Consider the following 27,504-nt stretch of genomic DNA (forward strand, 5'->3'; position numbering starts at 1 on the left):
TTGTGAAACTATTAGTCTGTCCACACACACACACACACACACACACACACCGAAAGACTGCTACCTGCGATCCAGTATTTTTTCTCTTTGCAAATGGAGGTGCCCTTGAGTGTAACAAGCTGGTCCTGGCTTTGAAACTCAAATCTGAGCCACTTGAAGCCACCTATCATGATTACAGAGTGTCAAGAGGGCTGATCAAGACAAACCATCTGGCCATCCATCTTGATTTGACGCTTTGATCCCCACCCCCTGTGTTAAATTGAGCCTGACTGTGCCTCTCTAATGGTTCCCCTCCTCTCTTAGATGTTGTCAGTGCCACGGCTGACATATTGTCTCTATGCTTGTTTAGCACGTTTAGCTACTGGCACGGATGTGTCCAATTACACTGACAGCCTGTCTGTTTTCATAGAACTTTCTAGAACTTCCACGTACATATGTGTATTGCGTTGGACATAAGCCGGCCATTTCACGGCGTCTGAGTTCAATGTTGGTGCTAGTGTTGCCGTGTAATCAGTGTCATACCTGTCCGGTTTTCCACCCTCCTGGCTGCAAGTTGCTCTGATATTCCCTGGAATGGTTGAGCAGGGAAAGCGTGACTGGCAGAGCATGGAGTCTGTGAAGTCAGGGTGAAGGGAATCTTTAGGGGTTTCTGTGCAAAAGACTCTGTACTGTAAAAGCGGTTGGGTTAGGAGGTAGAATGAACCAAAGGCAATCAGTGAAGTGTAGCCAAATGGCTAAATCTGACCATAAATGTGTCCATGGACTAGGTAGACTAGAACAAAACAAGCCTCTATATCTATATATAACCTGTCGAAAAGGTGATTTGAATGTGACAAAAAATGTTCAGGGAGCCAGATGGTTTACAGCACTTAGTTACTGTTTTACAGTGGATACAGGTGTAAGAAGCACCACATCTGTTTCATACTGAGACAAAAAACATAAACACATTATAAAGTAATGACTTTGTGCAGAGGTCCATATCGAGAAACTTCATAGGCTTTCTGTTTTTTGTTATAAAGGATGAATGCCTACTGTATTATTCATTGCTAATGCCAGTTTTTTACTTATCATTCTGCCTTAGATTTCCAGTTATGAAACCATCAAAACTGCATTTAAGAACTGCCATGTGTTAATCTCCACTGATCCTTGCATAATCCACATGGATCTATGCACAATGGCTCTATATTTTCCCTCATTTTGTTTCCATATCAAAGACACGTGGGAGGATGGATTGTATTAACTCCCCTCAATCTTACATTTCTGTTGTGCATAACCTCCTGCTCTTTAGAAGACACATTTCCCTAGTATATGTGTTCCTATTTAGGATGGGAAGAAAGTTACACTCTGTTTAATTCTCTGGACACATCTTTGAGATTGAGTTTATCGTTTTAAAAATCAAATTAAACTTGTATGCGATCAGGCTTGCGCGAGTGTAGCTTTCTTAGCTCCAGGGGTTGATTTGCCATAGAAAAGTCAAAAACCTACCACAGGGGGGTTAGAAAACAGACAGCTGCTAAAATGTAACTGTGAAAACCAGCACTCTCAAGCTGCGTTGTCAGATAATGGCCTTCATAGCTGTAGGGAGACCTGAATAACTTAGCATTTTTCTTCCTGACACCTAATCTGTGCCGCAAATGCAGAAGAAGGTGAAGGCTGTGACAGTAACTGTGAAAAGAGTACATTGTGCAATTCAGCAAACTGTCCTCCATGTTGGCACCAAACAACAGTAACATCCTTGTTTCTATTCTGAGTTGTCTTGGAGAACTCGGTGCCAAAATGGCGCCAAATGCAACTTTAAAGCAATTTCAAGATGAGTTGGCGGAACTCCTGCATGTCTTTTTCTATGGCTTTGAGGTCCAACAGCCCAACATGGCTTCCTCTCCTTTTGTTTTCCGTCCTTATCTTCTTTTGTCCATCCATTACTAATATGACAATCCCTCCAATATGGCCTTAGCTGTTTTGTCCTATTGTTTTCCCCTTCAGTATGCTCTACCTTTTGACCAATGCAGAGGAAGGAGAGGAGATAGTGAGGAAAGGTGCCAAGTTTGAATCATTGAGATGCGGCCTTGCTCTGTCTAAGGATGGATGGAGTGAATTAAAAGCGAGGTTACATTCACTCCCCATCATCAGAGAGGTATAAAGACACAGAAGAACCCCCTGGGTCTGCAGTTTGTTATTCTTATTCAGGGACCCTGGTGTCTGTTGGAGTGAGATGAAAGACACAGAGGCTAAGTCTCATTATGAACGCAATCAGAAGTTACTCGTTCTGACGAACAGAAATTCACATTACTACTCATGGCGCAGGTATGAGGTCACTGAGATGTCCTACAGTAGGTTGCTGAGGTGTGTTAAGTTATTCGGGTCCCTGATGTTTGAGGAATGATAGGAAGTAATGGTGCATATCATTGTGTCAGCCAGTGCTTGACTGAAAAAGGCACTGTTCCAATTTAGCATGCTGTAAATGGATGGTTCAGCCTATTTTCATGTTTAGGTGAAATATCCTCTTACCAGGCATGTAGGAAGGGGGGCTACGGGGTGTGTGGCCGTACCCCCTGTCAGCGGGTGTCTTTCTTTTTTATGAAATAAATAATTGATTTTTAAATGTCTCTGAGCTTCATTCATCTGCTACATTTTTCATATGAAATATGTGATCTTGCCTGGAGCTTACCCCCTACACCAGAAGACATACATTATCTTGCCCCAGGTCGCAGAGGTAGTCAGAGCTGCAAGACCGACTCGCCACTCGTGTTTCACCAGAATAGCTTGTTTAACGGGTGATAGGCAACATTTTCGCTGGGTACATAAAAGGGGGGGGGGGGGGACAACTGTCATTATCGTAATCAGGACAAATAGCCAAAGTGGACAAAAAAGCCAAAATGTGAGGTGTTCACCTTACTCCATCTCCAGCTTGCATTACATTGCTCTCTCTCACTATATGCGATAACTTTGTGTGGTGATGCACGTTGACACAGGCGCCGGCTAGATTGTGATTGTAGCTCAGGTTTGGATGAGTTGGGATTGATATACTGACAAATATATACAATACTCTATGCAAAAATCTTGTATGAGACAGAAGTAAGCATTGATGATTCATCTTCAAGTTAACCCCTGTGATGCATAATCTCTGTGCAAGGTGCCATGGATTAACAAAAGAGACAGTCAATACCAGCCTTATAATAACTGTTGGCCTCGTTTCTGAAGAAGGACGCCTTAACACTCAGGAGAGTCAGACTGAAGGCAGACACAGTGAGAAATCTTTCTTTCATCTTACATTTTCAACATATTTCTATGGTAGAGAAATGACACACCTGTTCACTTCAAAGGAGCTGTTGTCACGTATGAACATTTCTTCGAAACTGTGAATCTGTTAAATGGATTTTAATAGCCCGAGGTACTCAGGCCAAAGCGTTACCTTTCCTTGTCAGCAAAGATGTCGACTGTGACAGGTCAAATTAGTGACAGCCGACAGCGTAACTCCCAATAGGATAAAATGGCCTACCCAGCCATATCATGCGTCCTTTGCTTTCATTTTCAAAACTAGTCTGCAGTGGACATTGAGTTTAATCTGAAAATGCAACTGTAATATATAGTACAGGTTAAGCTTTGTGTTCTTCTGCCCATCCGGGTATCAAACCTGTGTGCCTCAAGACAGTGTTAGACCACTGAGCTAAAGCCAGGTCTCAGGAAAGATGAATCATCGCACGTGTGTAGTTCAAAAAACCAAAACCACTACAGTAGCTTACCAGCTTATCCAGATCCCCATTAGCTGTTCTTTTAGCAATAGATAGTATCTATGGGCTTCACCCAAAACATATTACAAAACTGTCAAACACAAAAAAACCTCTTAGTCGTCTGACATTTATGTAATGGTACAGTGCATTAGGATAGTTTAGCTGCCCCTCATTTACAGTCCTATGGCACGGAGTGGGAGAAAGTGATGTGGCTTTAGTCAGGTCCGACATCCAAATGTGCATGCGTCCCACACAGATAAGCTCCATTGAGCTTTTATCAGCTGGGCTCCATAAAAACTTTTCATTCGCTCATGCAGAAAATCACCCGATAATGATGATGTCTCTGGAAAAAACCTGTAAATACTGGATCTAATTGGGTTATATTAGGTTCCCTGTATGACTCCGGTCTGCTCCACATTGATCTGCGCAGCAGGGATGCAGAGGTGTTTGCTAGGCTAAGTAAAAGAAAAGCATGGCTGCATTGATTAGCACAATAGACGTTATGGACAAAGGAGCCCGTAGTGCTTTGTGCTTTGTTCAGCTGTTTGATGTGCTTCCTCATTTCATACTGAGCTTATCTACAGGCTCACATAATGCCAGGTTTGGGCCACAAACAGCTTGGAACTGTTTGTTATTTTTGTTCATGAAATTCTGTTTTTTATTTTTTTCGAGGGATATGCAGTTCATATAGTTCTGGCTTTTTCTCCTCTCTTTTATCTCATGAGTGTCCTCTTGAGAGAGTGTCTCTCTCTCTCTCTCTCTCTCTCTCTCTCTCTCTCTCTCTCTCTCTCTACCGTAGCTCACGCTTTCTTTCCAATCCTAAATTCTAAATCGTATTTCTTATCCCATATTTAGTTTTGATTATTGTTATTGCTCCGCAATATCCTGGGCACAATCTCAGCTAGCAGCATCTTTGTTTTTAGCCAGACACACAGATCATATCGACAGTTGAACTGTTCACAGTTGAGTGGGCTGCATTGTCCACTGAACCGCACAGATATTGTTTTGGTGTACTTTTACATTTCCTATTGAAATAGCCAAAATCATTTTATGCTCTATGATGCATGGCTTTGTCCTTGTTAGAGGTTGAAGCCACATCATTGTACCAGCACATCAAGGTCTGACTCTTGAATCTGTAAAGTGTGTGTCTGTGTGTGCGTGTGCGTGTGTGTGTGTCTGTTCGTGCGAAGAAACCGTGACGTCTGCAGAATTGCAGGTGAAGGTTTTTGTGAGTGAAGCAAAAATATTTTGGAGCTCCCTCTCTTTCCCTCCTTTTTGCTCCTGCGTTCTTTTCCTTCTCTCCTCTTTCTTATCGCCATTCACCTTGTCTGTTCCTTCACCTACCAGTCTCACTGTCACTCTCTCCCTCCCTCCCACTCTCCCTCTCTGAGAGGGACCATGATGCAGTCACATACTGTGAGGAATTATTAGTTTTCGCGGCAATGGCGCACACACACACACACACACACACACACGCACACACACACACACACACACACACTGCAATAGGAGATGGATGGGGAGGCACACCCATAACTGACTTATTCAGTTCAGGTGGGCCGGATGACTGATGATGTCATAAATCCAAGTGAATTGAATAAATGTGGTTTCTCAACATAAATGTGTATAGTGCTAGGAAGGCCCATGCTTCATTGCTGCAGTCTTCCTCTCTCCCTCTCTCTCTCCCTCTCTCTCTTTCTCTCTCTCTCTCTCTCTCTCGTTGTCCCCTGATGGCTATGGTTTGTGCCCATAAATTACAAGAATCATTATCAGACCTGTATTAGAAGGTTTTATTCAGTGCAGGCTAGTAGAGGAATGTTTATCATATGACTAATTGAGAGCCTGTGAGGACAGCATTGTTACACTTGGCTGCTTTAGTTATTGGTGGTATTGGTACCCACAGACTAACCAAATAGCAGAGGACAAGGCAATCAGCATGTCTGTGTTCATGTGTGTGTGTGTGTGTGTGTACTTTTGTTTTCCTCATTAACATCATCTCTGCGTGTTAGGCGGTCTGCAACTGTAGGTCTGTTCTATGAGGAACAACACAAAGCAATAGAAAACAAAACAATGCTTCACTGGTTCATCATGAATCCATTGGAGGCTCTGTACTGTATTGCAGAATTTGGAACTTTTCTTTGTTTTAATATTTATCATTCAAACTTGAATGGCCGCTCTGGGAGTAACATGAATTCCACCATCTACTTAATAATGAGTCAAATAGACCTATTACATTACTTGTCATTGAAAGCCATTACAAAGAGATGTATAATTGAGTTATACACGGGTAAATGCTATGTCTCACTGCAGTGCTGTCACTCGATTGATTATACAACGCATGTATTTTTCGTTGCAACTGATGCTGTTAGGGGTTTGGTCACTTTTTTGGCAGTTTGAGGGTATGAAAACAAGTCATTACTCATAATTTCCCCCCATTTTGATAGTTCCCAACTGATTTATTCACCCCGAAGGTGTGTGTCCATGGTTGATTTGCCAATAATGTGGAGCCATGCTCTGTGTTACTCCGTGCACCCTAAACAGGACAGCCAGTTGAGTACCTATCAAGCAGCATCAATATGAGAGTGACCATGCCTGACTTGTCCCGCCTAATTTATCTTGGCTCTGGCAGCGTCAGGGCATGTCTGTCATGTTAGGGTTGCAGACCTCCACAGACCAGACCAACCAGGTGTAAAATCAGCCCTGCCACACGGACAGACAGACACACACACACACACACACACACACACACACAAACACACACAAAACACGACCAACCAGGTGTGTAATCAGCCCTGCCACAGCCACAGTGCACACCGACAACATTTCAAGCACCAAGGGACTCAAATAGACAACACACACACACACACACACACACGCATACTGTATACACATCCATTGCAGCAGGACATTGCTGGCATATCTATTTACCAGGCTTTTTGCCGTTCAATACTTGAAGAAAAGATGACCTTGTAAAATGTTCTTTCTTTTAGTCTTTTAGTCTCTGGACATACATAAGTGCTTTGAATTTGGCAGCAATCTCCCAAGTGCTTTTTTACAGTACAAAGACCCACTTAAACCCCAACCTGTCTGTTTTGGTGTAGAAATCTGACTGGCTTCCATAAACAAGAAGTCGTCCCAGAACCAATCACTTTGTGTGTGTGTTTGTTTGTTTGCGTCTGACATAGTCAATGTTTTATTCACAGTTGAAATCTCCTGCAGTCCCCCCCCCCCCCTCCCGCCGCCCCCCACCCACACCACCCAGATGAATTGCTTGTGCAAAACTCTCTGTGTTTTTCCTCTTTTATGTGCCATTGCAAGCTGCCATCCATCCTTTCTTTAATTTCTCGTCCGTTTCTTCTAAGCACATCTTCAAAGGGAGAAGGGGTTTAGGGGAGAGAGAGAGAGAGAGAGAGAGAGAGAGAGAGAGAGAGAGAGAGAGAGAGAGACAGAGAGAGACAGAGAAAGACAGACAGATAGGAGAGTCTCGCACTATAGCACGTCACACACACGCAAACAAGTACACATACACACACACACACACACACACACACACACACACAGGTGTGTTCATTCACTGCGGCAGTGGAGTCATTGTTGTTCAAAAGAGCGGGGGCCAAACACAAAGACCAGCGCTATCAGGGGCTCACACACAGCATTTCCTCTGCCCTACGCTCTCTCTCCCTCTCTATTCTCTCTCTCTTTCACTCTTTCCCTCCGCGCTTGGCATAAAGTAGTCAATACTTGTGTGTGACGTGTGTGTATGTGTGTGTGTGTGTGTGTGTGTGTGTGTGTGTGTGTGTGTGTGTGTGTGTGGCTGGACAATGTCAAGCAGGAGCATCCAAACACACACACGCACATACACACACACACACACACACACACACACACACACACATACACATTTATCAGTTCCACTGTAACAGCCCTGACTAACCAGGGCCCGGTCTTTATTATCAGATATAATATAACCTGTCTCGATCAAGGGTCTCAAAAGGAACTGTAGCAACTGTGGCTATGCAGGAAAATAAGTGTTGCTGTGCTCCCCGTGGTACGGGGAACGCCACCCCTCAGACTCAGGGAGTAACATGTGGTAGAGGAGAGAAACTGCATCCCTGGTCAGAGCGATACACATCAGACGGATTCATACAGACCCTCTGGTCCGCAACACTAAGCCCAAAAACACAGGGTAGGAGGAGAGAGTGAGAGAAAGAAAGAGGGAGAGGGAGGGAAGGAGGAAGGGGCTGGGGGGGGCTCAGTGACTCACACTGTAGAGGGATTACTATACCCATTGTATTATCTCAGCCTCTGTTCTCTCTTTCCCTGTTTCTCTATCTCTTTATCTCTCACTTTGTCAAATCTCTCCTCTCTTTTTCTTCTCATCTTCTCTCTGTCTCTCTGTCTCACACACACACACACACACACACGCACACTGTCCCATTTACTTATTCTGCAGAGGCAGTCCTAGGATACTGCATACTGATTTCATCATCACACTAGTCGGTAGCGGTTTGTAATGTGAGGTTTGAGCATTCAACCTAACAGTGTCGAGCACCTCGAGGACACATGACTCAGTGGCCTTGTTCCTCTTTCTGTGTCATCCATGTCTCCTACCTTTACGATCACCCATAGCTCTCAGAAGCGTGACATCTGATATGTTCCAAACATGGCTTGGCTTGTCACACTGAATATGAGATTGAATGACAATGGTGAAAGAGAGGAGGAGGAATGCAACTCACCCTTTCACAGTGGCTGACAATTTGAGGAGAGAGAGGGTAAGGGAGAGAGGGTCAGGCTGGTTACTTCTGTCTGACCAGAGAGACCATCAAGTCTGAGTACAAACAGACACTTTCGACACCAAGGAGTGGAGGCAGATACAGCTGTCATGACAACAACAGTATAGGGGGGAAGAGGAGAGTGTGTGTGTGTAACAACTCTACATGCGGGGCCCCTAATGCGACTGCTAGGACACAATAATGAGGATTTATGGCACATTAAAGGAAGGCCAGGAGACAACAACCATTAAGTCTGACACTACCGATAAAACAGATTACATTAAGCCTGAAATCCATCTCCTTACTGCCATGGACATATCAAAGTAAAAAAGAAAGAATTTTTCAACAGAGTTTTTTTTTCTTTTTTCTTTTGGTAAATCTTGACAACGTTTCAAAAAATCACTTATAGAAAAATAAATTCAAACAGATTGTTCCCACAGACACTTATTTTACAGCACCTCTCTGTAGTTGTCACAGTATGACCATAGCTATCATGTATTCCTTCTAATACCATCGAAACACATTTTAAAAAGCCGGTTTAATGTTAAATCAGCCTTTCTCATATTAGTACCAGTTAACATGGATCTAACTTTGGAGAGGAGGGAGAGAAACACCTCAAGAACATCTACCTTGTACAAAATGTCCCATGCAAAATTATGTGATTTGTCTTTAACATGATTAAAACACATGCAGAGAACACAGCATAAAAGTGGAAGTAATGGCCAATTATCGGGGGTGAACAATCAGTGTCACACAGATATGCGTTGCTTGGCTAGAGCACAGTGGAAATGCTAATCACACCAGTCCTTTGGAGTTTTTCCTGGGAGGAAAATGGGGCTTGAGGGGTTTTAAGTGATTGTACTTATTCTTAGCTCAATAAAAAATGGAACAGGATAACTTCTCGATTCTCAAGTGTTCGTTTTTCTGTGCTCCACTTGCTAAACTCACAGAAGAACGGTCATTGTTCTTCAAGTGATAATTAGAGTAGCGTGAATGTGGCCCACATTAATCCATGCATTCTTATGATACTGTAAGATCAGGGGAGGGTTTTTACCTATCTAAAAAAGCAAACTTCAAGTTCCTCCAACTTCACTTGATGAAGAATTTTGGGAAAAAAATGTTCCCAAAAACTTTGAATTGGATTCAAATTGAATTTGAATATTGAATTGGCCATTGAAATGTTAGCTATTCAAATCAGATCAAACGATATCATTAAGGAGTTAGAAATGAACGGGTTGGAAACAAAGTATCAATGTACTGTACGTTGAAAATATTGCCAATGTAGGCCAAAAGTATCAATGTACACCGAGTCCACATTCTTCATCTCTGAAGGGTCTTATTGAGGACCTGGAACATTTCTTGAATTCATCTGGATTAAAACTTAACTAAGATAAGTAGTGGATTGGGTCTCTGAAAGATACAAACTTTAAATTGGTATTCCGTTTAAATGGCCAGTAGATGAGCTTGGTGTACATATCCTGGATAATTGAAATGATCTTGCTTCTAGTAATTTTGAAAAAAAAACACGTTGCAAAATAGATAGCATCTTGAAACCATGGAGAGGGAAACTTTTGTCCATCGATGGAAGAATCACCCTGATTTAATTCTCTAGTTATTTCACAGTTTACATATCTATTAATTATTAGATTCATTATAATATTATTTTTTATTAATGACATTGTGAACAAGGACGGTAAAATCATGATACACAAGCAACTAACAAAAGTGTATGGAAGTGTATGCTCAATAAAAATGTAATACCACAGCTTTGCCACAAAAATGGAGGAGGCAAATATTTAAAAAGGAAGGGAATGAATTAGTCTGCCACACATTAAAAACCACAAATGGCCTGACATGGTTAATATAAACTGTAAGGTGTAATAGTTTCACTTAAGGTCAAAAGGCTTGATAACAATGCCATATGAAATTCAAGATAGTTCGGAACAGATGTTTGATGTCTCAATACCATGGTATCGGGTTAATAATGTATTATACAAAACAATAATTTACAGTAATCCATTTCTTTTCAATTTAAACTCTTGCTACAAAAACAATGCTTAATATATTGGGCATTGAACAGTCAGCCTCATGCAGATTCTGCCATGAGGAAACAGAATCAATAAATCATCTATGTTGGTACCGTCCATCGGTGGCTCACTTTTGAACTGAGGTCCAGAAATGGTTGTTAAGGCATAATATCAGTGTGCATATAGACCTAGTGTTTGATACCATTCCTCATATCGTTCCATGCATTTCAATGAGCCTGTCCTCCGATTTCTGCCTTCACCAGCCTTCCCAAGATGCATAATTCAGTAATGAATGTAAGAAAAAAGGAGCCTTAAAAAAAGACACTCAAATAAATAACCCACCGTATCTCTCTTGATACTACAGATACTAAAGGAAGTGTCTCTTAATTTTTCACACGATTATCTCTCCCTTTTTCTCTCTCTCTCTCTCTCTCTCTCACTCTAACTCCCCCTGACAGTGGTGAGAGTGTCCAATTCCCACCATGAAAAGCCTTTCTTCTGTCAGTTACAGGTACCCTGTGAGGAAGTTCACCAGTTCATACTGAACTGTATCTCCGCTCTCACTCCCCCCCCCCCCCCCCCCCCCCCCCTTTATTGGAAAATCATTTTCCATTTGACGGCTCCCTCTGAATCTGGAAGAGCATCTAACTTCACCTTGGAATGCCGACCTTCCCTGTCACTCCCATTTCCGCAGAGATGAGATTGAACCCACGACGCTTTGTTATTTATCCCAAACTGCTCTGGCCGTGTCACTGCGCTCCGACCAACAGTGAGTGGACAGCGCCTAGCGACAGGCTTCTCTCTGGTCACTCTCCTGCATCGAGCAGATCTCTTTATAGACTCTCCTGAGAAATCTGATTGCTTTCTCCTTGGTAATTCAAACATTGACAGACACATACGTATCCCCCACATTCTACCTGTGCGTATCAATACTCCAGCATATCCTACCCACTATGATACCTCACAACTTTACCTCAGCTAGCATCAGTAAAACCAACACTGCACTCCCCCTGAGATGAACTGCTGACAGTATCCCTTGTGCTGAGGAAACCGGTTACAACTGCCTCTAAAATGGACGCCACGGCCCATTTGAAGCCACCTATTGTCGATTAGACACGGAAACCATGACAGCAGCAGTTATGCCATCCCGGGGCTGCCCTGCCTGCAGTGAGAGTCCACTGAAAAGGCACATTGCACTGTGGCAGTAGCTACCACGCCAGCCTCCCTCAGCTCCCCCTAGTCCTCGCAGCCATTTTGTGCAGATGGCAAGGCAAGCTGTTGGACTCGACAATTTGTAAACAATGAGAATAGTACCCAGCTGACCATGCCATGTGAGAGACTAGCACAGTTAGAGGTTGCATCTCAATGCTTCCTTTGTCACTAACAGAATCTGGCTTGGTTTTGATCATGACAAGTATGATTGATTGTCTTTTGTGACTGTAGCATTTGCTTATTTCATGCCACATATACATACATACATACATACATACATGCTTTGTTCTCATGTTGTATAGTCGGGATCTGTTTAATGTCAATGTCTCTTTAGGGTTTGAACAGAACATTATAGTGCATGTCAAAGGGTCTGTGATGGATAAAAGTAATTTGACCACAACTTTGTTCTTCGTAGATGTAGAATATCTCCAGTCTTGAAGACATCATTTTGCAGTCTGAATCCATCATGGCCACAGACAGGTTTTGAATATGACTGCTCAAAATAAAATCATGTCTGCCTGCCCTTCCTCCCACTCTAAAGTCTGATAATCAACTTTCCTTCAATACTGCATTGAGCATGAATGAATGTTGAAGGACTCTCTCATTCATTTCTTCCCTCTCTTCTCTCTGTCAGCTGTGTTAGATGAGAATAAGGAAAGTATTGAGCGAACATGTAACTGAAGGACAATATGTAATTGAATTGCCGCAACATCTTCAGAGCGAGGCAGTGTCTTAGAGAAGTTTTATTTTTTCATTCATTTTTGTTGCGAAAAAAACATGATTATCTGTTTGTCTGTTGCGATCATGACATACATAAATACATGACATACATGACTTCAAATACAGCAATCGGAACCCTGTAAACACACAATGGCTCTGAAATATTGCCACCTGGTCAACTTATGACACATGACTATAATATATACAGTCGTTCATCTACATAATGATGTATTTTGATGACAGAGTACTCTGACAAGACAAGGTACTCCTGTGGTGCTGTATGGGTGAGACGTCTCTCTCTCCTGCTCAGTCACTGTGCCACACTAACCACTTGCCAAGCAGGTAAACATACACCTGGAGAACTGCGGGCCCTGTTTTTGTTGAAAATAATGTTCTTTGGAGGTCTAAAGGTGGCGTGTGCAAAGCAGGCTCTATCAAAATTCCATCTCTGCTCTCAGCCTCCCCCGAGTTTATCCCATTTTCGCTGTCTGATGCTACAGCGTGTGGGTGACACATCTGATATTGCTCTGGCATTTCCTAATGCCTCCCAACTCACTCCCCTCATCCTCCTCATTCCCGATTGCTCTGCGGCTCACAAACTCTGTAGTAAACACATGGAGAATGAGAAGCGAACAGGGAGGGTAAAAAACATTCAAGATGCTTTGCATTTACAAGGATTACACAGCTGTCTTACACTATCAATGCCTGCAAGATGCTTCATATTCATGTTCATTTGAATCCACCCATAGAGGAAAGGTAATCAGAGTTTGCATTGTTACGGAGAACCTCCATGTTCACTGTCAAGATACTGAAACTCCAATCGACCCCATCCATGGGTTATCGACCTGGATGAAACAACTGGTACCACTGTCAGTGCTGTGGGGTACAGGGAGCTTACATTCTTGCGTTGTATCTTCCTACGGTTCGGCTCTTGTTTCCCTTTGATTTTGTGTATTTCTCAAATTGGCCTAATTTCCATGCATGAGTCCTTGTTTAATCACATTAACCGCTGATAAATTCAAAATGGCCGACTTGTGAAGGCTTTGGAAATGGAAGCTTGTCGCTATGTCACATCTCTCTCTCTCACACACACATACACATTTTCTCTTACTTTCTTTCTTTCTTTCTTTCTTTCTTTCTGTCTATCTACTCTAAAGTCCCATTCCAATCAGTCTCTTATCTAAGGAGAGCTGGAATCCAATTGCTCAGCTGATAGAAGTCAAACCCCTAGACTCTCTCACAATACTTCGGCTCCCCTCTCAAGATCATCCCTTGGGGGATCTTGAACTGCTTAAAGCTTTCCATTTTAGAGACTGTATGAGCACAGGAGGTGTGTGTGTGTGTGTGTGTGTGTATTCCACATAATCTATATTCTATATGAGATGAGTGCCGTATAGAAGGCTGAAAATCTGATATGATCTCGATCAAAGCGAAACTACCGCACACTCTCGTCTTGCATGTGGATGAGGTGGAGCCGCCTTGCAATGGGTGTTATTGACACTTAACTTCTGAGAAATATAGAATATCATTTCATCTGAAGCACCAGAGGATGAATGTACCCTTCTCACCCTGTGGGGAAGAGGTCCATCTGAGTTCCAGGAAGGAATAGGGAGGGATTCAGAGAATCAACCCCTAGACATCCCTATATTCCTCTTCCTGCATGGTCCAATCTATCAAACTATGCTCTAGGGCTGCAAAAATAACATTATCCCAAGTGCTGAGGTATGGGGACGCATATGTAATTTGATATTTGTGTCAAACACATATACCTCTTTGATGGTGTTTTAATGTCTTTTGGTAGTGTTACTTAACTTAAGAGAACTGAATAATTGTGTAGTTGGTTAAGTCTAGAAAACAAGTTTAGTTTGGACAACATATATATGGAATGGAATATATATATATATATATATATATAGTACCAGTCAAAAGTTTAGACACACCTTCTCATTAAATGTTTTTTCTTTATTTTTATTATTTTCTACATTGTAGATTAATATTGAAGACATCAAAACTATGAAGGAACACATATGGAATTATGTAGTAAACAAAAAAGTGTTAAACAAACCAGAATATGTTTTATATTTTAGATTCTTCAAAGTAGCCACCTTTTGCTTTGATGACAGCTTTACACACTCTTGGCAAGGTGTGTCCACTTTTGACTGGTACTGTATATATATATATATATATATATATATATATATATATATATATATATATATATAATGGTGTGGGGGATATTTTCTTGGCACACTTTGGGCCCCTTAGTACCAATTGAGCATTGTTTAAACGCCACAGCCTACCTAAGTATTGTTGCTGACCATGTCCATCCCTTTATAACCACAGTGTACCCATCTTCTGATGGCTACTTCCAGCAGGATAACGCGCCATGTCACAAAGCTCACATCCTCTCAAACTGGTTTCTTGAGCATGACAATGAGTTCACTGTACTCCAATGGCCTCCACAGTCACCAGATCTCAATCTAATAGAGCACCTTTGGGATATGGTGCAATGGGAGATTCGCATCATGGATGTGCAGCCGACAAATCTGCAGCAATGATGCTATCATGTTAATATGGACCAAAATCTCTGTGGAATGTTTCCAGCACCTTGTTGAATCTATGCTACAAAGAATTAAGGCAGTTCTGAAGGCAAAAGGGGGTCCAACCCGGTACTAGCAAGGTGTACCTAATAAAGTGGATATATATATAATAAATATTTCATAAATAGTAATACAACTTAAATATATATGTGTGAATAAGCAGTTTTGTGATGGGGCAGTAGGAAAGTCATGTCTGCTGATTTTTCTTTAGATCTTTAGCTGTCGGTCAAAATAATTCACTACAAAGCAGTACAAAGTCTTTAAACTTTAAACAGAAGTAAAACTTAACCATCAAAAGATGAGGCCTGAGTTACTTTATTACATCCTTAATGGAATATTTTAACCTAAGAATAACATTCAGAACTCTTAAAAAGCTGTTTAATGGGGTTTGCCGCATTTCATAGAAGTACTGTACAGTATGTCTCATTGTCTTAAATTGGAGTGCTGTCTACATTTGAATGCCTGTCAGGTTTCAAGCCCTATTAGTCATTTTAAAGCCAGGCTTTTGTAATGCATTATTCAATTAGAGGTGCACACGGCTGCTTCGTCTTTGTAAATAAGGCACCTTTGTGTACCTCTTAGAGGTTAAGGACATTTCTTCTGCTTAAAATGTTCCATCACATTAGTCATTACTTACGCACGTAGCTGGAAGGCATTATGAAGAAAATGCATAAATGTCATCAATATTCACAAAGAAGGTGCATTTTTTATTTGTAATTGTCTTAAAAGCCTTGGACTCAATGTGTGTCTACATCAGTGAGTGGTTGCTGAAAACAACTTTGCTGTTTGCATTAATTGAAAAAGTTACTGCAACTTAAGTTCACCTATTATATGCAAATACCTGATAAATAAAAAATAATAAAAAATATACTTACTTAACAAGTTTTCAATGTCATGTAAGAAGTCTCATACTGTCTATGTGTAATTAATTATGTATTTTAATTGTATAATTCAAGTTACTATAACTAAGCATTTTGACGTTGTTAGGGACCTCACACCGGCAGTGTTGTATTCCATTATCATAGTAGACATCTTCCCATTTATTATTGGTCTATAGCAGCCCAACGTAGAGTATTTTGTTGTTGATGAACCTATGATTAGGCTTTCTTGCCACAAAAGCCCTATTAAAATGTGATGATTAGCCCATAATTAGTTTGTTAGCTGCTGAGCTGTCAGCTACAGAGAACGAAGACAGCTTCTCACCCCAGTGCTGGGAGGACCATCGCCCTCAGAGCTTGGGCCCGGGCCAATCCTATCATGCCGTTCTGCAGGGTAGCAGGATACAAAATGGCCGTGCTGTGTGACAGAGATGAAAGGCCTTTCATGAAAGGTGATCATTCCGTGTTGTTACTGCCAGGAGATACTGGATGAGCTTAGGGTATTTTACCAATCAGGTATGTCTTGGTTGGTCTGTCTTTCAAGCCATTTAGCCTATCTAGCCTCACTCTATGTTCTTTGGTATAAATACGGCATCTCAACTTGAATTGAGCAATGGACTACTATCCTACTGTATTATCCTCCTCATTTGATGATGTTGTACAACCAGAACTTGAGAAACACTGATCCACATCTAAAATGAACCTCTCACCTTGCTAAGCTTCAGTTAAATTAATGAAAAAACACGTCACTAATCTGCTTCCACAAACCGCTTCAAGCATTCTTTCAGTGAATACGATGTGTTGAATTCAAATGTGCACTGCAAAGTTTCGAAGCTCAAAAGCTGCCCTGCCACATCTCTTAACTTAATTTGCAACTGGGAAACGTTTCTTTATTCGTCTCCAGCCAAGACCTTCTTAATTAATTAATTGAGTAATGATTGTATACATTATTTAGTATTAGAGTGCAACCAAATCCCATGATGGGAAACCCAGAATACCATTTAACTCACTCAGCATCGTTGGCTGAGGATGGCGTTCATTATGTGCTTCTTTCCCCTGATGAATTCAACCACTTTTGTTTTTCAAATCTTGAACCCAGTCATGGTAGATATATCAAGAGAGTTTCTTAAAACATCTGTCCAGAACATTTCATGGCATTGTTACTATTGGAATTGGAGAGGGAGCTGAATGTCTGAAAATGCAGATCAACTCTGGAATGCAGATTTAATGTAGAGTGAGAGAGGGTTATTACAGGAAGAGTGGAGAGCGGCAGGTTGCCGAGGCGTTTTTAGTGGCCATGTTCAAACCGAAGGCCAGATGTTCCACTTGACACAGAACTCGAGGGGAAACGACAGAGCCAGCTGGCCGTTTGCTTTATAGTGCACACACACACACACACACACACACACACACACACACACCACTGGCATACCTATGCACAGACATAGGCACACTGATACAACACACACACACACACACACACACACACACACACACACTCAAATATGCATGTATACTGGGACTACCAACTGCCTCTCTGCTTTAGGACATACACTATAAGAGTAGAAATTAAATAAATGAGAGTCTGACTGTGTGTGCGTTCACTTCTATTCACTCTAAATCTAAAGTATCGCTCATTTTTCACACCGATGTGTCCTCCAGGGGATTTCCCAGATTCATGTATAATACATTAGAATTGTTGAATTAATTCGTCAAAATCTTTACTGTTAATCCCAGGAAGGAGTTATATTTAACTTCTATAGGTCAGAGTATTTCCCCTGGTGCTGGGATTGAGAATATCAGATGGTGAATTATGACTTTTCTGACCCAGGTGTGAGCATTACTCATGCTAAACCCCTTATGAGACTTACAAGGACCAGGTGAGGTTGCAGACGACTTAGAAAATGCCAGGGTTGTTTTCAAAGTCTTTGGCCTACTTGGTGACAAAAACTTTAGGAAGATATTTTAATGGAGTTTTTGCAAAGTTACAGAACATAGCTTTTTGTGTGTGTCATCGTGGCGATGTTTAATACATGACTGGAGGGCACAGGGGAGAAATGGCTGCCGCCGCTAATCAAAATGAACAATGTTTTTTTCGCCACTTCGCCGTGTAGTAATTTAGTTTCGTACATCCCAGATCATTGTTATTTGATGATGATGTGTGTGTGTGTGTGTGTGCGTCTGTGTGTGCATGTGTGTGTGAGAGAGAAAGACAGAATGATTCTTCTTGATGGTAAAATCCTCAGACCAAATAGCCTTAAGCTCTCTCCTCTTGACAAGTGAAGTTTTATTTCCTCAGCATATGCCTACACAACCAACACCAAGGATCAACACATCAATCAATCAATCAATCAATCAATCAATCAAACAGTCAATCAGAGGGTATTTTGGCGGGATATTGAACACACATGGATGTACATGTATAACCCATTGATTACATTACTCTACTATCATCAGTAAATTACAGTAAATTGTTGGCTACTATTGTCACTCATACTCCCTCTCTGTCTGTTTTCTCCTTAGCTGGGACAACGTATATCTTTGGGAAAGGTGGAGGCCTCATCACATTTAAGTGGCCGGCCAATGAGAGGCCCAGCACTCGCACCGACCGCCTGACTGTCGGGTTCAGCACCTCACTTAAGGACGGGATCCTGGTCCGGATAGACAGCGCCCCCGGCCTGGGAGACTATCTCATGCTCCATATTGTAAGTACTGCTTGTCTTTCTTTCTTTCTTTCTTTCTTTCTTTGAGTGTGAGTCTTCTATGTACCTCGCCACATCTTCCCCTCTCCATACCCCTCTCTCTCTCTCTTCCCTTCCTATGCACATCACTTTCTTTCCATTCCCTCCATAAATCCCCCCCCCCCCCCCTGTATTCCTCTAACCCTGACCCTAACCCTCTCTCTTTCTAATCCATTTCATTTCACTCTCTTCTCCCACGCTTTCCTGTGCCCTTTACTGGGCCGTCATAAAACCATTTCTGACGCCATTTCTGACGAGTAATACGAAATCTTGGTCAACAATGTCATTTCTGTGTCTTGGAAGGATTTACCAGTGGGATTATGTTAGCTGAGCTATACATGACATTTGCTATGGTAGATTTGTTATGCAATCTGACAATGGTGTGATGGTTTGATGACCATTATCTACAGATATATAGCCCGAGGTAAATGACTGGTGCTTTATGAATAGCATAGAATGATACGTTCGTTTGATGGTCCTATGAATGTGAGCAAAGTGTTGTTTTAAATTATGCAGAGTGATATGGTTAGCTAATGAAAAACAAGCTTTCTTTTTCGCCTGGAGGGCTGCTGAAACACTCAGTGTTCAAGACACTGACGTGGTTGGTTAGGGGATGATGCTGTATGAGTAAGACAGTAATAGTGAGAGTGTTTTTTGTTATGGCAAACAGTCACAGCAGGAGGTGTGTGTGCATGTATGTACGCTACAGTAGGGTGTGTGTGTGTGTGTGTGTGTGTGGTGAGTGGTCTGTGCCAGTGGCACTGATCACATCGCATCCCAGACCGTGGGAGGTTCTTGGGATCCCTTGTATTGGCTGTACGCACGCACGCACGCACACACACACACATGCACACACACACACACACACACACACAGACTAACAGACATGCTGCCTGCACAAGCATATACATGCTGTGCAGTCATGCATTCAGACACGGGCCCACAAACACATACAGTGTCCACACACAGGAAAAAAAGAGATGGATTTGCTCTTAAGTTAATGACCTTGTACTGTATGGCCAACTCGATCAACTTTTAGCTGGGAGAGATGGGTCAGAGAAGTCTCTCTCTCTTTCGCTCTCTCTTTTCCCCTCCCTTGCTCCATCTGTCCACTGGTTTTATTGTGGCTCTTGAGCCTAGTCTGTTGGGACCCTCCCGGCCTTATTGGGGCGGTCAAAGCAATGGCACTACACCAGGCCTGAATACACCGCCTCCCCCTTGCACCACCTAACCCTCAAACTGGGGACTCTTTGCTGGGGAAGGGCGAATAAACACTGCCCCTGCCAAATCAGCTTGAATCTGGAGCACAAACCTTTAATGAGGGGACTTGAGACATGTGTCATTTATACATTGTATTATCTACTGGATGTGAAGAAGTAACATACATTTACAGTGATAAAAAACACTCCATAAACTCACTGGTGAACTACTGTACAGAATATGAACACTAGGAACAATAACAATAACAATAATAGGTTTGATCCATGCAAGCTATTTTGGGAAAATACAAAGCAATAAGTAACCTAATTAGGGTGGGAAATTTGTGAAATGATTATGAAAAAAATAATATTCCCACTATTTGATTCTCTATAATCTCAGTACAAGTGTGCTTTCCTTTCTTTCCCTATTTTCATGAGATAATTATACACCGTAATATTTCTCATGTGGTTTATTCTTGGACACACGCCACAGACTGAGGTCTCGTCCTCTACTCAGCAGTGGCAAGCTGACTTTGGCTGGGGGGAGAGAGAAGGGGAGAGCAGGAGGGAGAGAAGAGGTGAGGAGCCAGATTGTCGCAGAGGTCCCACGGGGCCTGGAATGTTAGCAGGTTCGCGGCTGCTCCCCCTCGAGCGGACTCATGACACGCCACTCTCACCAATAAACGTCCGTCCTTTGGCCTTTCGGAGGGCGAGGCACGGGCGGAGGGATACCTTATTGCGGACACGGTCCCGAAGGCAACGGAAAATGTCAGATCGGTTGCTCTTCAAATGGGGTTGCCTGCCGAAATGGCAAGCTCGTCTGACGAGTTGGCTAAATCAAAGGGGACATGGGGCAGGGCAGGGCAGTTAACCGCATGTCAACAATGAGGTGAACAGCATGTCAATGATGTGAACCATATGATGGCTTGAGGCACAAGTAAAAACGTGTGCTTGTCAATTCAATCATTGGAGAATTCCTCTGTTCAACGATTGTTTATTGATTATGGATTGTATGACTATGTTTTCAAAGCCATAACGTCCAAGGTTGTTTTTTTTCTTCTTTATCCTTAAGATCTGAATCTGAAATCAGAATTTATTGTCCAATTTGAAGACATCATTAGGATTCACCCCTCATTAAAGCAACAATCTGGAGCTTCCTAAACTTAGCGAGGCGAGGCCGAGGGGAAATCCATAAGCTTAGGTCGAAGGAAGTCTGTGTAAACTGGTGCCACTGCCACATCTCCTCCGGCAGAATAGGGAGCCTTGCGGCAGCTTCGAGCTCTTCATGCATCTGAAGATGCGACATCACGAGACTGCTAGCCTGGCCAAATGGGCCATCTGCTTACTGATAAGGGCGCCAATGCATCTTTCCTCTCTCCATATTGCTCTATCGTTTCCCTCGCTTTCTTTTGGTCTCCCATCTCTACCCATCCCTCTCATCCCTTCTCTCTCTTTTTCTTTTTCTCTCTATCTCTTTCATTTGGATGAAAAAGATAGGGTGTGGTGGCTGAAATTCAACAACTCAGCAGATTTCTTTCAACATCCCTCTGTGTTCTTCCCATCTTCTTCTTTTTTTCTTCAACATGAAAACTAATTGGAGAAAGTTTCAGTCGGAGACTGGTTTTAAATTAATTTCTAATTCACTTTCTTTTCTCTTCTGTAATCTGCAAACGAAGCCCCCTGTACCGAGACACATATTTGTTGGTCGGAAAACGCTCTCATTAACGGCAAACGCTTTTGCTCCTACCACTACACAGCAGGATGAGGAAGGTATAATTAGGGTACAAACTAAATGTATCGACAAATTGCTGTTGCTCGCAGAAAGGAGAGAGTTGTGCTTTTTGCATGGGTGGCCGGGCTTAAATTCTAATTTGTCTTTAAGTGGAACTCTTAAAAGGGAATCTTTACCTGAAATTCATTTTCATGTGTATTTCTAGTCAATCCATGATGCATACCGCCTTGAACTGTCATCATTTTGCGTGCAACTGCATCATAGCTATCACAACACATGGTCTGTGTTTACCTCTTCGAAAAGTTTCACAGAGTGTAAAAATCTGTCATGCAATACTTTTTGCACTTTCATCCTGCTATACTACTATGCCAGTGATTCCCAGAGAGCAGCACATACAAGCTCTTGCACTGTTCAACAGAAGGACCGTACGTCGGAGGCAGAGGGGAATCTCGGGGGTCGTAGGGATCGACTCAAATGGATTTAGATCATCAGGACTGATTCAAAGCAAGATCTGACTCAGAGATCATTTTGAAACACATTTTTTTTGTGAATGTGTCTAGTATGGACGAATCAAAACAACCAAAGCACTGGATTATGGTAATTAACTTGACTTCCTTTAATTACATTGTACTAGGCCTTTAAATTGTAGAATCCAATTGAACTGAGTAAAGCCAATCAGTGTGAATTAAGAGTCATTACCCAGAAGTTTTCCGCCATTTCCATTGACATCAGAAGTAAAAAAAAAAGAAAAAAAGAAAAGATGATCGATCCAGAACATTCTTCGCCACCCAACGTGTTGTAATGAAATCCTATAAGGTAGCTTGAGAGATCTAAGTGTACAGGAAATCAATCGTGTTGATCTGTTCTAATCAGCCGGGACCATAACTACACTTCGCCGTTGATTTTCAATCCTGTGGAAAACCTCCTCCGCAGAACCATCAATATGCCAGAGCAGGCCTCCCTCCCTCTGTCTCTCCCTCCCTCTGTCTCTTTCTCTCTCTTTCTCTCTATCTGTTTTAAGCTGGCAGTAGCATTAGGAGGAGTGAAGTAGCACAATTACCTGTGCTTGTTTCGTTTTACGAGTGTTTTGTCCATTATACGTGGAGGGTTTTCTTTGGCTTCCACGTTACTCTTCTGAAAGCTAGATGCCGGGGAAGGGGGGGGGGGTTCTATTCTATTAGTGTATTCTATGGAAATGTTCTCTCCGGAATGTTTTTTTTATTACGTAAACAAACTTGCATTCCTCTTGGTGTACATGTCAGAGCCACAGTATACGTGAATAATCAGGAGAGAGAGAGAGAGAGAGAGAGAGAGAGAGCTGAGCTCTGAGATGAAGTTTGAATGAGTTTGTTATTATTTGTCATTCCTGATCTGTTTCCCTTCTATGATGACAGCAATCAATCAGGTACGACAACCAAGAGCAATAACGGCTCACATTGTCATTAGTATGACAAAATAAAGGAGGTCGATGTGTATCGACTCTAGACGATATAGATGAAATACAATATGAAAGGGACCAACAACGTAAATAGCATCAAGACCCACTGGAGACAAGCAAAGTAGAACAGCAAAATGAACGTCATGTTTACTGATTAGCATTTGTGATATCATATCTCCAGTGGTTATCACTGTATATGGCAACATATGAGATATTTGAATTTACAGAGAAGAGATTATACTGAAAAGAGGTTCAGAAAAAGCTCTCGGTTCATTGCAAAAAAAATTACCATTTTGAAGATAAATAATTTACTTAAAAGTATATTTTTGGCAACTGGATGCGTATAGCAAACACATTTTAGTGTAATAACTATATTGTTTCCAATATTGTTAGTTTGATAAATCAACATTTCTTATCTTCAATGTGTAAAAACAAAAGCCATTACAGTTGCAAGGCTGCTATACGTATTTTGTATTGCACCAAGGCAAGGCAACCCCATTAGACTCTTCAATCGTATCAAAGGGCCTTGATGGTTTCAGAGTGCAGCAGGTTAAATGCACTTGAAGTCTGTAGTGTTTCTAAGGCTTTTCCTTTTTTATATCCTACCCTCCCCCAGAGGATCTTATTTTAATTTCTATTAGCCCTGCTTTATGAATCGATGCTTAAGGGTTTAATATTACCCTGTAATGCTGTTTGAAAATGTAACGCACCCTGGCACACGCACACACACATACATCAACCCCTTCCTCTAAGGCTCCTGTGTGACTAAGAAGGAGTGGCCAAACGATGTAATACGATCCCCCTGAGGTATATTTCTGATCTGGAAGTCACGTTAAATCTGATGAATCAGCCATGTAAAAGGGGCAGATGAAAAACACACATGCCCACAAAGGTCAAACCCATTGCTGCCTATTGATCGGCAGGTTCCTAATCGGGTTTGGTAAAACTCAGAAAACTGGAGGAGGAAGGAGGAGAGAGAGACACCGCTTCCGGATAGCTTGCCTTGAAGCTGGTTTCAATTTCATTGGCTAATCAGTTTCGATCCCTCAACCTCGCAGACTTGTCGTTTGAGTCACATTGATGGTAGTGTCACTGTTTTGGCTCTCTCAAGTGTGGCCAGAGGTAGGATTGTGACAGGCAGTTTTTGCCATCACTTACGAGGTGCCAAGAATGAAGCGGATGTATAAGAAATGAGCGGATAAATCATAATCTTCTGGAATAATCACATACTGTATATTGCATAGAGTATCTGTTGTGATAAAAATAGCAGTAGCTCAGACAGGAGTGATGTCATCAGCCCTCTGAGGAAGGTTTGAACGAGTCATCATGTTTTAAACATGGCCGCCAGCTTCAGAGACCGGATTAGCATATAACAGCTGTCTCGGTGACAACGGCAGAGGTGTCGGGGCGGGAGGGGGAAGGCCGTGGGCCTATCACTGATGTGTCTGCTTTCACATAGTAGCAGAGCCTGCGCTCTCTTTCCATGTTTCATTTTCCTTACCTCTTTCTCTTTCCCTCTCTCTGTCTCTTTCTTTTTGCTCTCTCGGGAGATCCTGTACTCTCTCTTTCTGTCTTTTTTCTCTCTCGGGAGATCCTGTAATCTCCTGTCTTTTTTTCTATCTCTCTTCCTCCATCTCTCCCTCTTCCTTTCTCTCACTCACTTCATCTCAGTCAAACTTTTTGCCACAAGGAGATAGTGATTTTGTTCTCTCATACAAGCACAGCAGGGAAATGTATTCACCCCTAAGTGGCACGGACTGTTCTTTGTCGTGTTGTTATGCTTTCGCCTCACGCAGACAGTAATTGGGAAAATTGCAGCATTTGCCCCCAAACCCCCGGCTCCCCAGCAATTGGCTAACAGTGGGGCTTCTCAGAAATCCGTCAGGAGGGATGTTCACTTTCAGCGACCTCTTACGTTGAGGCATACCTACAAATGGAACTATGGGGAGGGGAAGACACGCAGACAGAAATAATCAAATTCAAAAAGGCAGTGTTGATGATGTGGTCTAGTCTATAGTATACACTAACATAGACCTGCAATAAATAGTATTATTTTTTTCTGAACTACTTCATTGAGTTTGCCTAGTGCAATGTAACCCATGAAACAGTCCTCAAAATAGCAAACCTGACCTTATGTGAGTGAGGTCCCGGGTATAGAAAAATAAATCAACGACAAATCAATCAGGAACATCTGATTTTAATGGGTCATGTTAGCCTGTCTATGACGTATCGTCTTGTAAATAGCATCCGCTCAATTTGAGCTTGATTCATATCAATTCTCGTCTCCAGTGTAATGGGTATGAAAGTGAATATCTATTTCATCTACAAAAATACAAAAGGCTCCCAGAGAGGTGGCTTTGAGCCCAGTCTTAATATAGAGAAATACAAAAAGGGACACATTTTCCATTTTAGTTTTGGCTGAGCGCATTATCAAATGAAACTTCAAAGATTGTAGTGACTTTTGCAGGTTTTATTGTAATCAGAATCTTACAGTGATGTGAACATATCCATTATCTCAGGTTATGGGTAAAAAATAAGAAAATAAATTATTCTTGAAGTGAAAAGTGGGAGTCAGGATGATGGTAGAAGTGTGGGTTCAGGTCAGCATGTGTTCCTTTACTCTACTATATTTTACTATATTTCCTTTGAAATATACTTGATGTATATTTCATACTACGCCATCAGCAAGAGCTTGTTACGAGCTTGTTACGATGTCCCTGCTGGAGGCTAATGTGTATGATTAAGCTGCCTATACCTGTACCGGTTTCTTTTTTTTTTTTATTTCTGCTGATTTAAATCAATTTGAATGCTGTTCAATTAGGTTTTTGTAACTGTCTGATACTGGGGGAGTTTCACAGTGTGAGGTATTCCTAACCCTTTCAAGTAAACTAACGGTGTTCGCTAGCTGCTGAAAGAGAGAGAGAGAATGTTTTGTTTGTGTACACCTCTCGTGAAACATTTGCAACACAATAAATAAACACTTTCTGTTCATTGTTTTGCTCTAAACACGCTTAGCCGAACAAAGCTTGACCACATTCTGATATTTCTTTCATCCAGGGTTTAGATGTTCAGCAGGGCATGACAATAGAGCAAAATATTTTGCAATGACAACCACTACTGTTTCACTCATGATTTCAATCTTTTTAAGTTGTACCCCTACTCGTCCTCTGTGGCTCAGTTGGTAGAGCATGGTGCTAACAATGCTTAGGTTGTGGGGGTGGGTTCCCGCTGGGACCATATATACTAAAAAATTCATGCACACACTGCAATGGAAGTCACTTTGGATAAAAGCGACAGCTAAATAGCATATATTACTGAACATGACCCAGGAGATGGAAAACCTTCTGAGTTATCCCTGCGTGACATTCAGAGAGTAGTTGAGATTGCTTTAGAAGCCTCATGCTGCCATAGCCAGGTTGGGAATAGCTTGCCTCCCCTTTGGTGAGATGGTGCTACTCTCCAGCAGCAGGGTTTGTATTGTAGACAGACAGTAATTGGAGGTCCGGAGCATCGTCTCCCATTGATTTCCAAGCAGTCATCATAGGCATTGTGAAACTGAGATTCAGGTAACAAGGACCACAAACACAATGGAGAGGAGGCCGGTGAAATCCATCTGCAGCAGAGCCACTGAGAATCACCCATTCTCTAGAGAAGTATAAGCCATCAGGTGAGAGAGAGTAAGGGATGGGGGGATTAGGGGAGGGAGGGAGAGAGAGAGAGTGGAGGGCCTAGAGGAGAGGGTAGGAAAGCAAGAGGGGGGGAGAGAGAGAGGACACAGACCTTTCCTATTCGTAAAGCAGAAAGGTACAGTGAGGGAAAGAAAGTGAGAGTGAGATAGGGAAAGAGAGAGTGCAGCCAGATGAAAATCCAATAGATGTTAAAAAGTCGAAGGATAAGACACAGTAACTATTTTTACCTGAAATATTTGTTGTCAACTAACGATAAGATGATACTGTGTATGAGGACTTTGCCTTCAAACACCCCTTTGAACCACATCCGCCTACTTAGGCCACATCCTGTCCATCTCTACCGTTGAACATCTTCTCCCCTTGTCATTCCTCCCCTCGTGATTGACACATCACAAAGAGCATGGTTTGCTTTGAGCCTGACGTAAATTAAAGCAGGTAAATAAGTACAGACAGGAGAGACTTTGGTAGACAAACTGATAGGAATCAGAAGCATTTTGTTTTTCTGACCACGCTATCCCTGTCAATCGGCTAATGACCACAGCGATCGAGGCGCCGACCTTCTGAGAGTTTTCTGAGCCATATTGACTTCCCTGTCTGGAGGACACAAAGGAGCTGTTTGAAAACTGCTAAGACACACAGGTCAGTGCCTTGAATGACGCCCTAGGAAACATTGGTTGCATCTCAATAGTCTTTCCTCTATTCCTTGCATCCTTTCTCTTATTCTCTTCCAATGCCTATTGGGAAGCAAGTAATCAATGGTATTAA

The 27,504-nt window shown here is 42.1% G+C and overlaps 1 protein-coding gene across 1 annotated transcript in view; it reads left to right on the forward strand.

Moving 5' to 3' along the window:
- The window catches only part of nrxn3a (neurexin 3a), a gene marked incomplete at both ends in the record, with an annotated part of 268,162 nt that overhangs the window by 189,743 nt on the left and 50,915 nt on the right, over nucleotides 1-27,504 (forward strand). The window contains 1 exon segment of the mRNA XM_083683801.1: nucleotides 18,464-18,645. Within this exon segment, the coding sequence (XP_083539927.1) occupies nucleotides 18,464-18,645 (182 nt within the window).

This window comes from Argentina silus, assembly GCF_951799395.1.
Source record: "Argentina silus genome assembly, chromosome: 13".
Taxonomy (NCBI): Eukaryota; Metazoa; Chordata; class Actinopteri; order Argentiniformes; family Argentinidae; genus Argentina; species Argentina silus.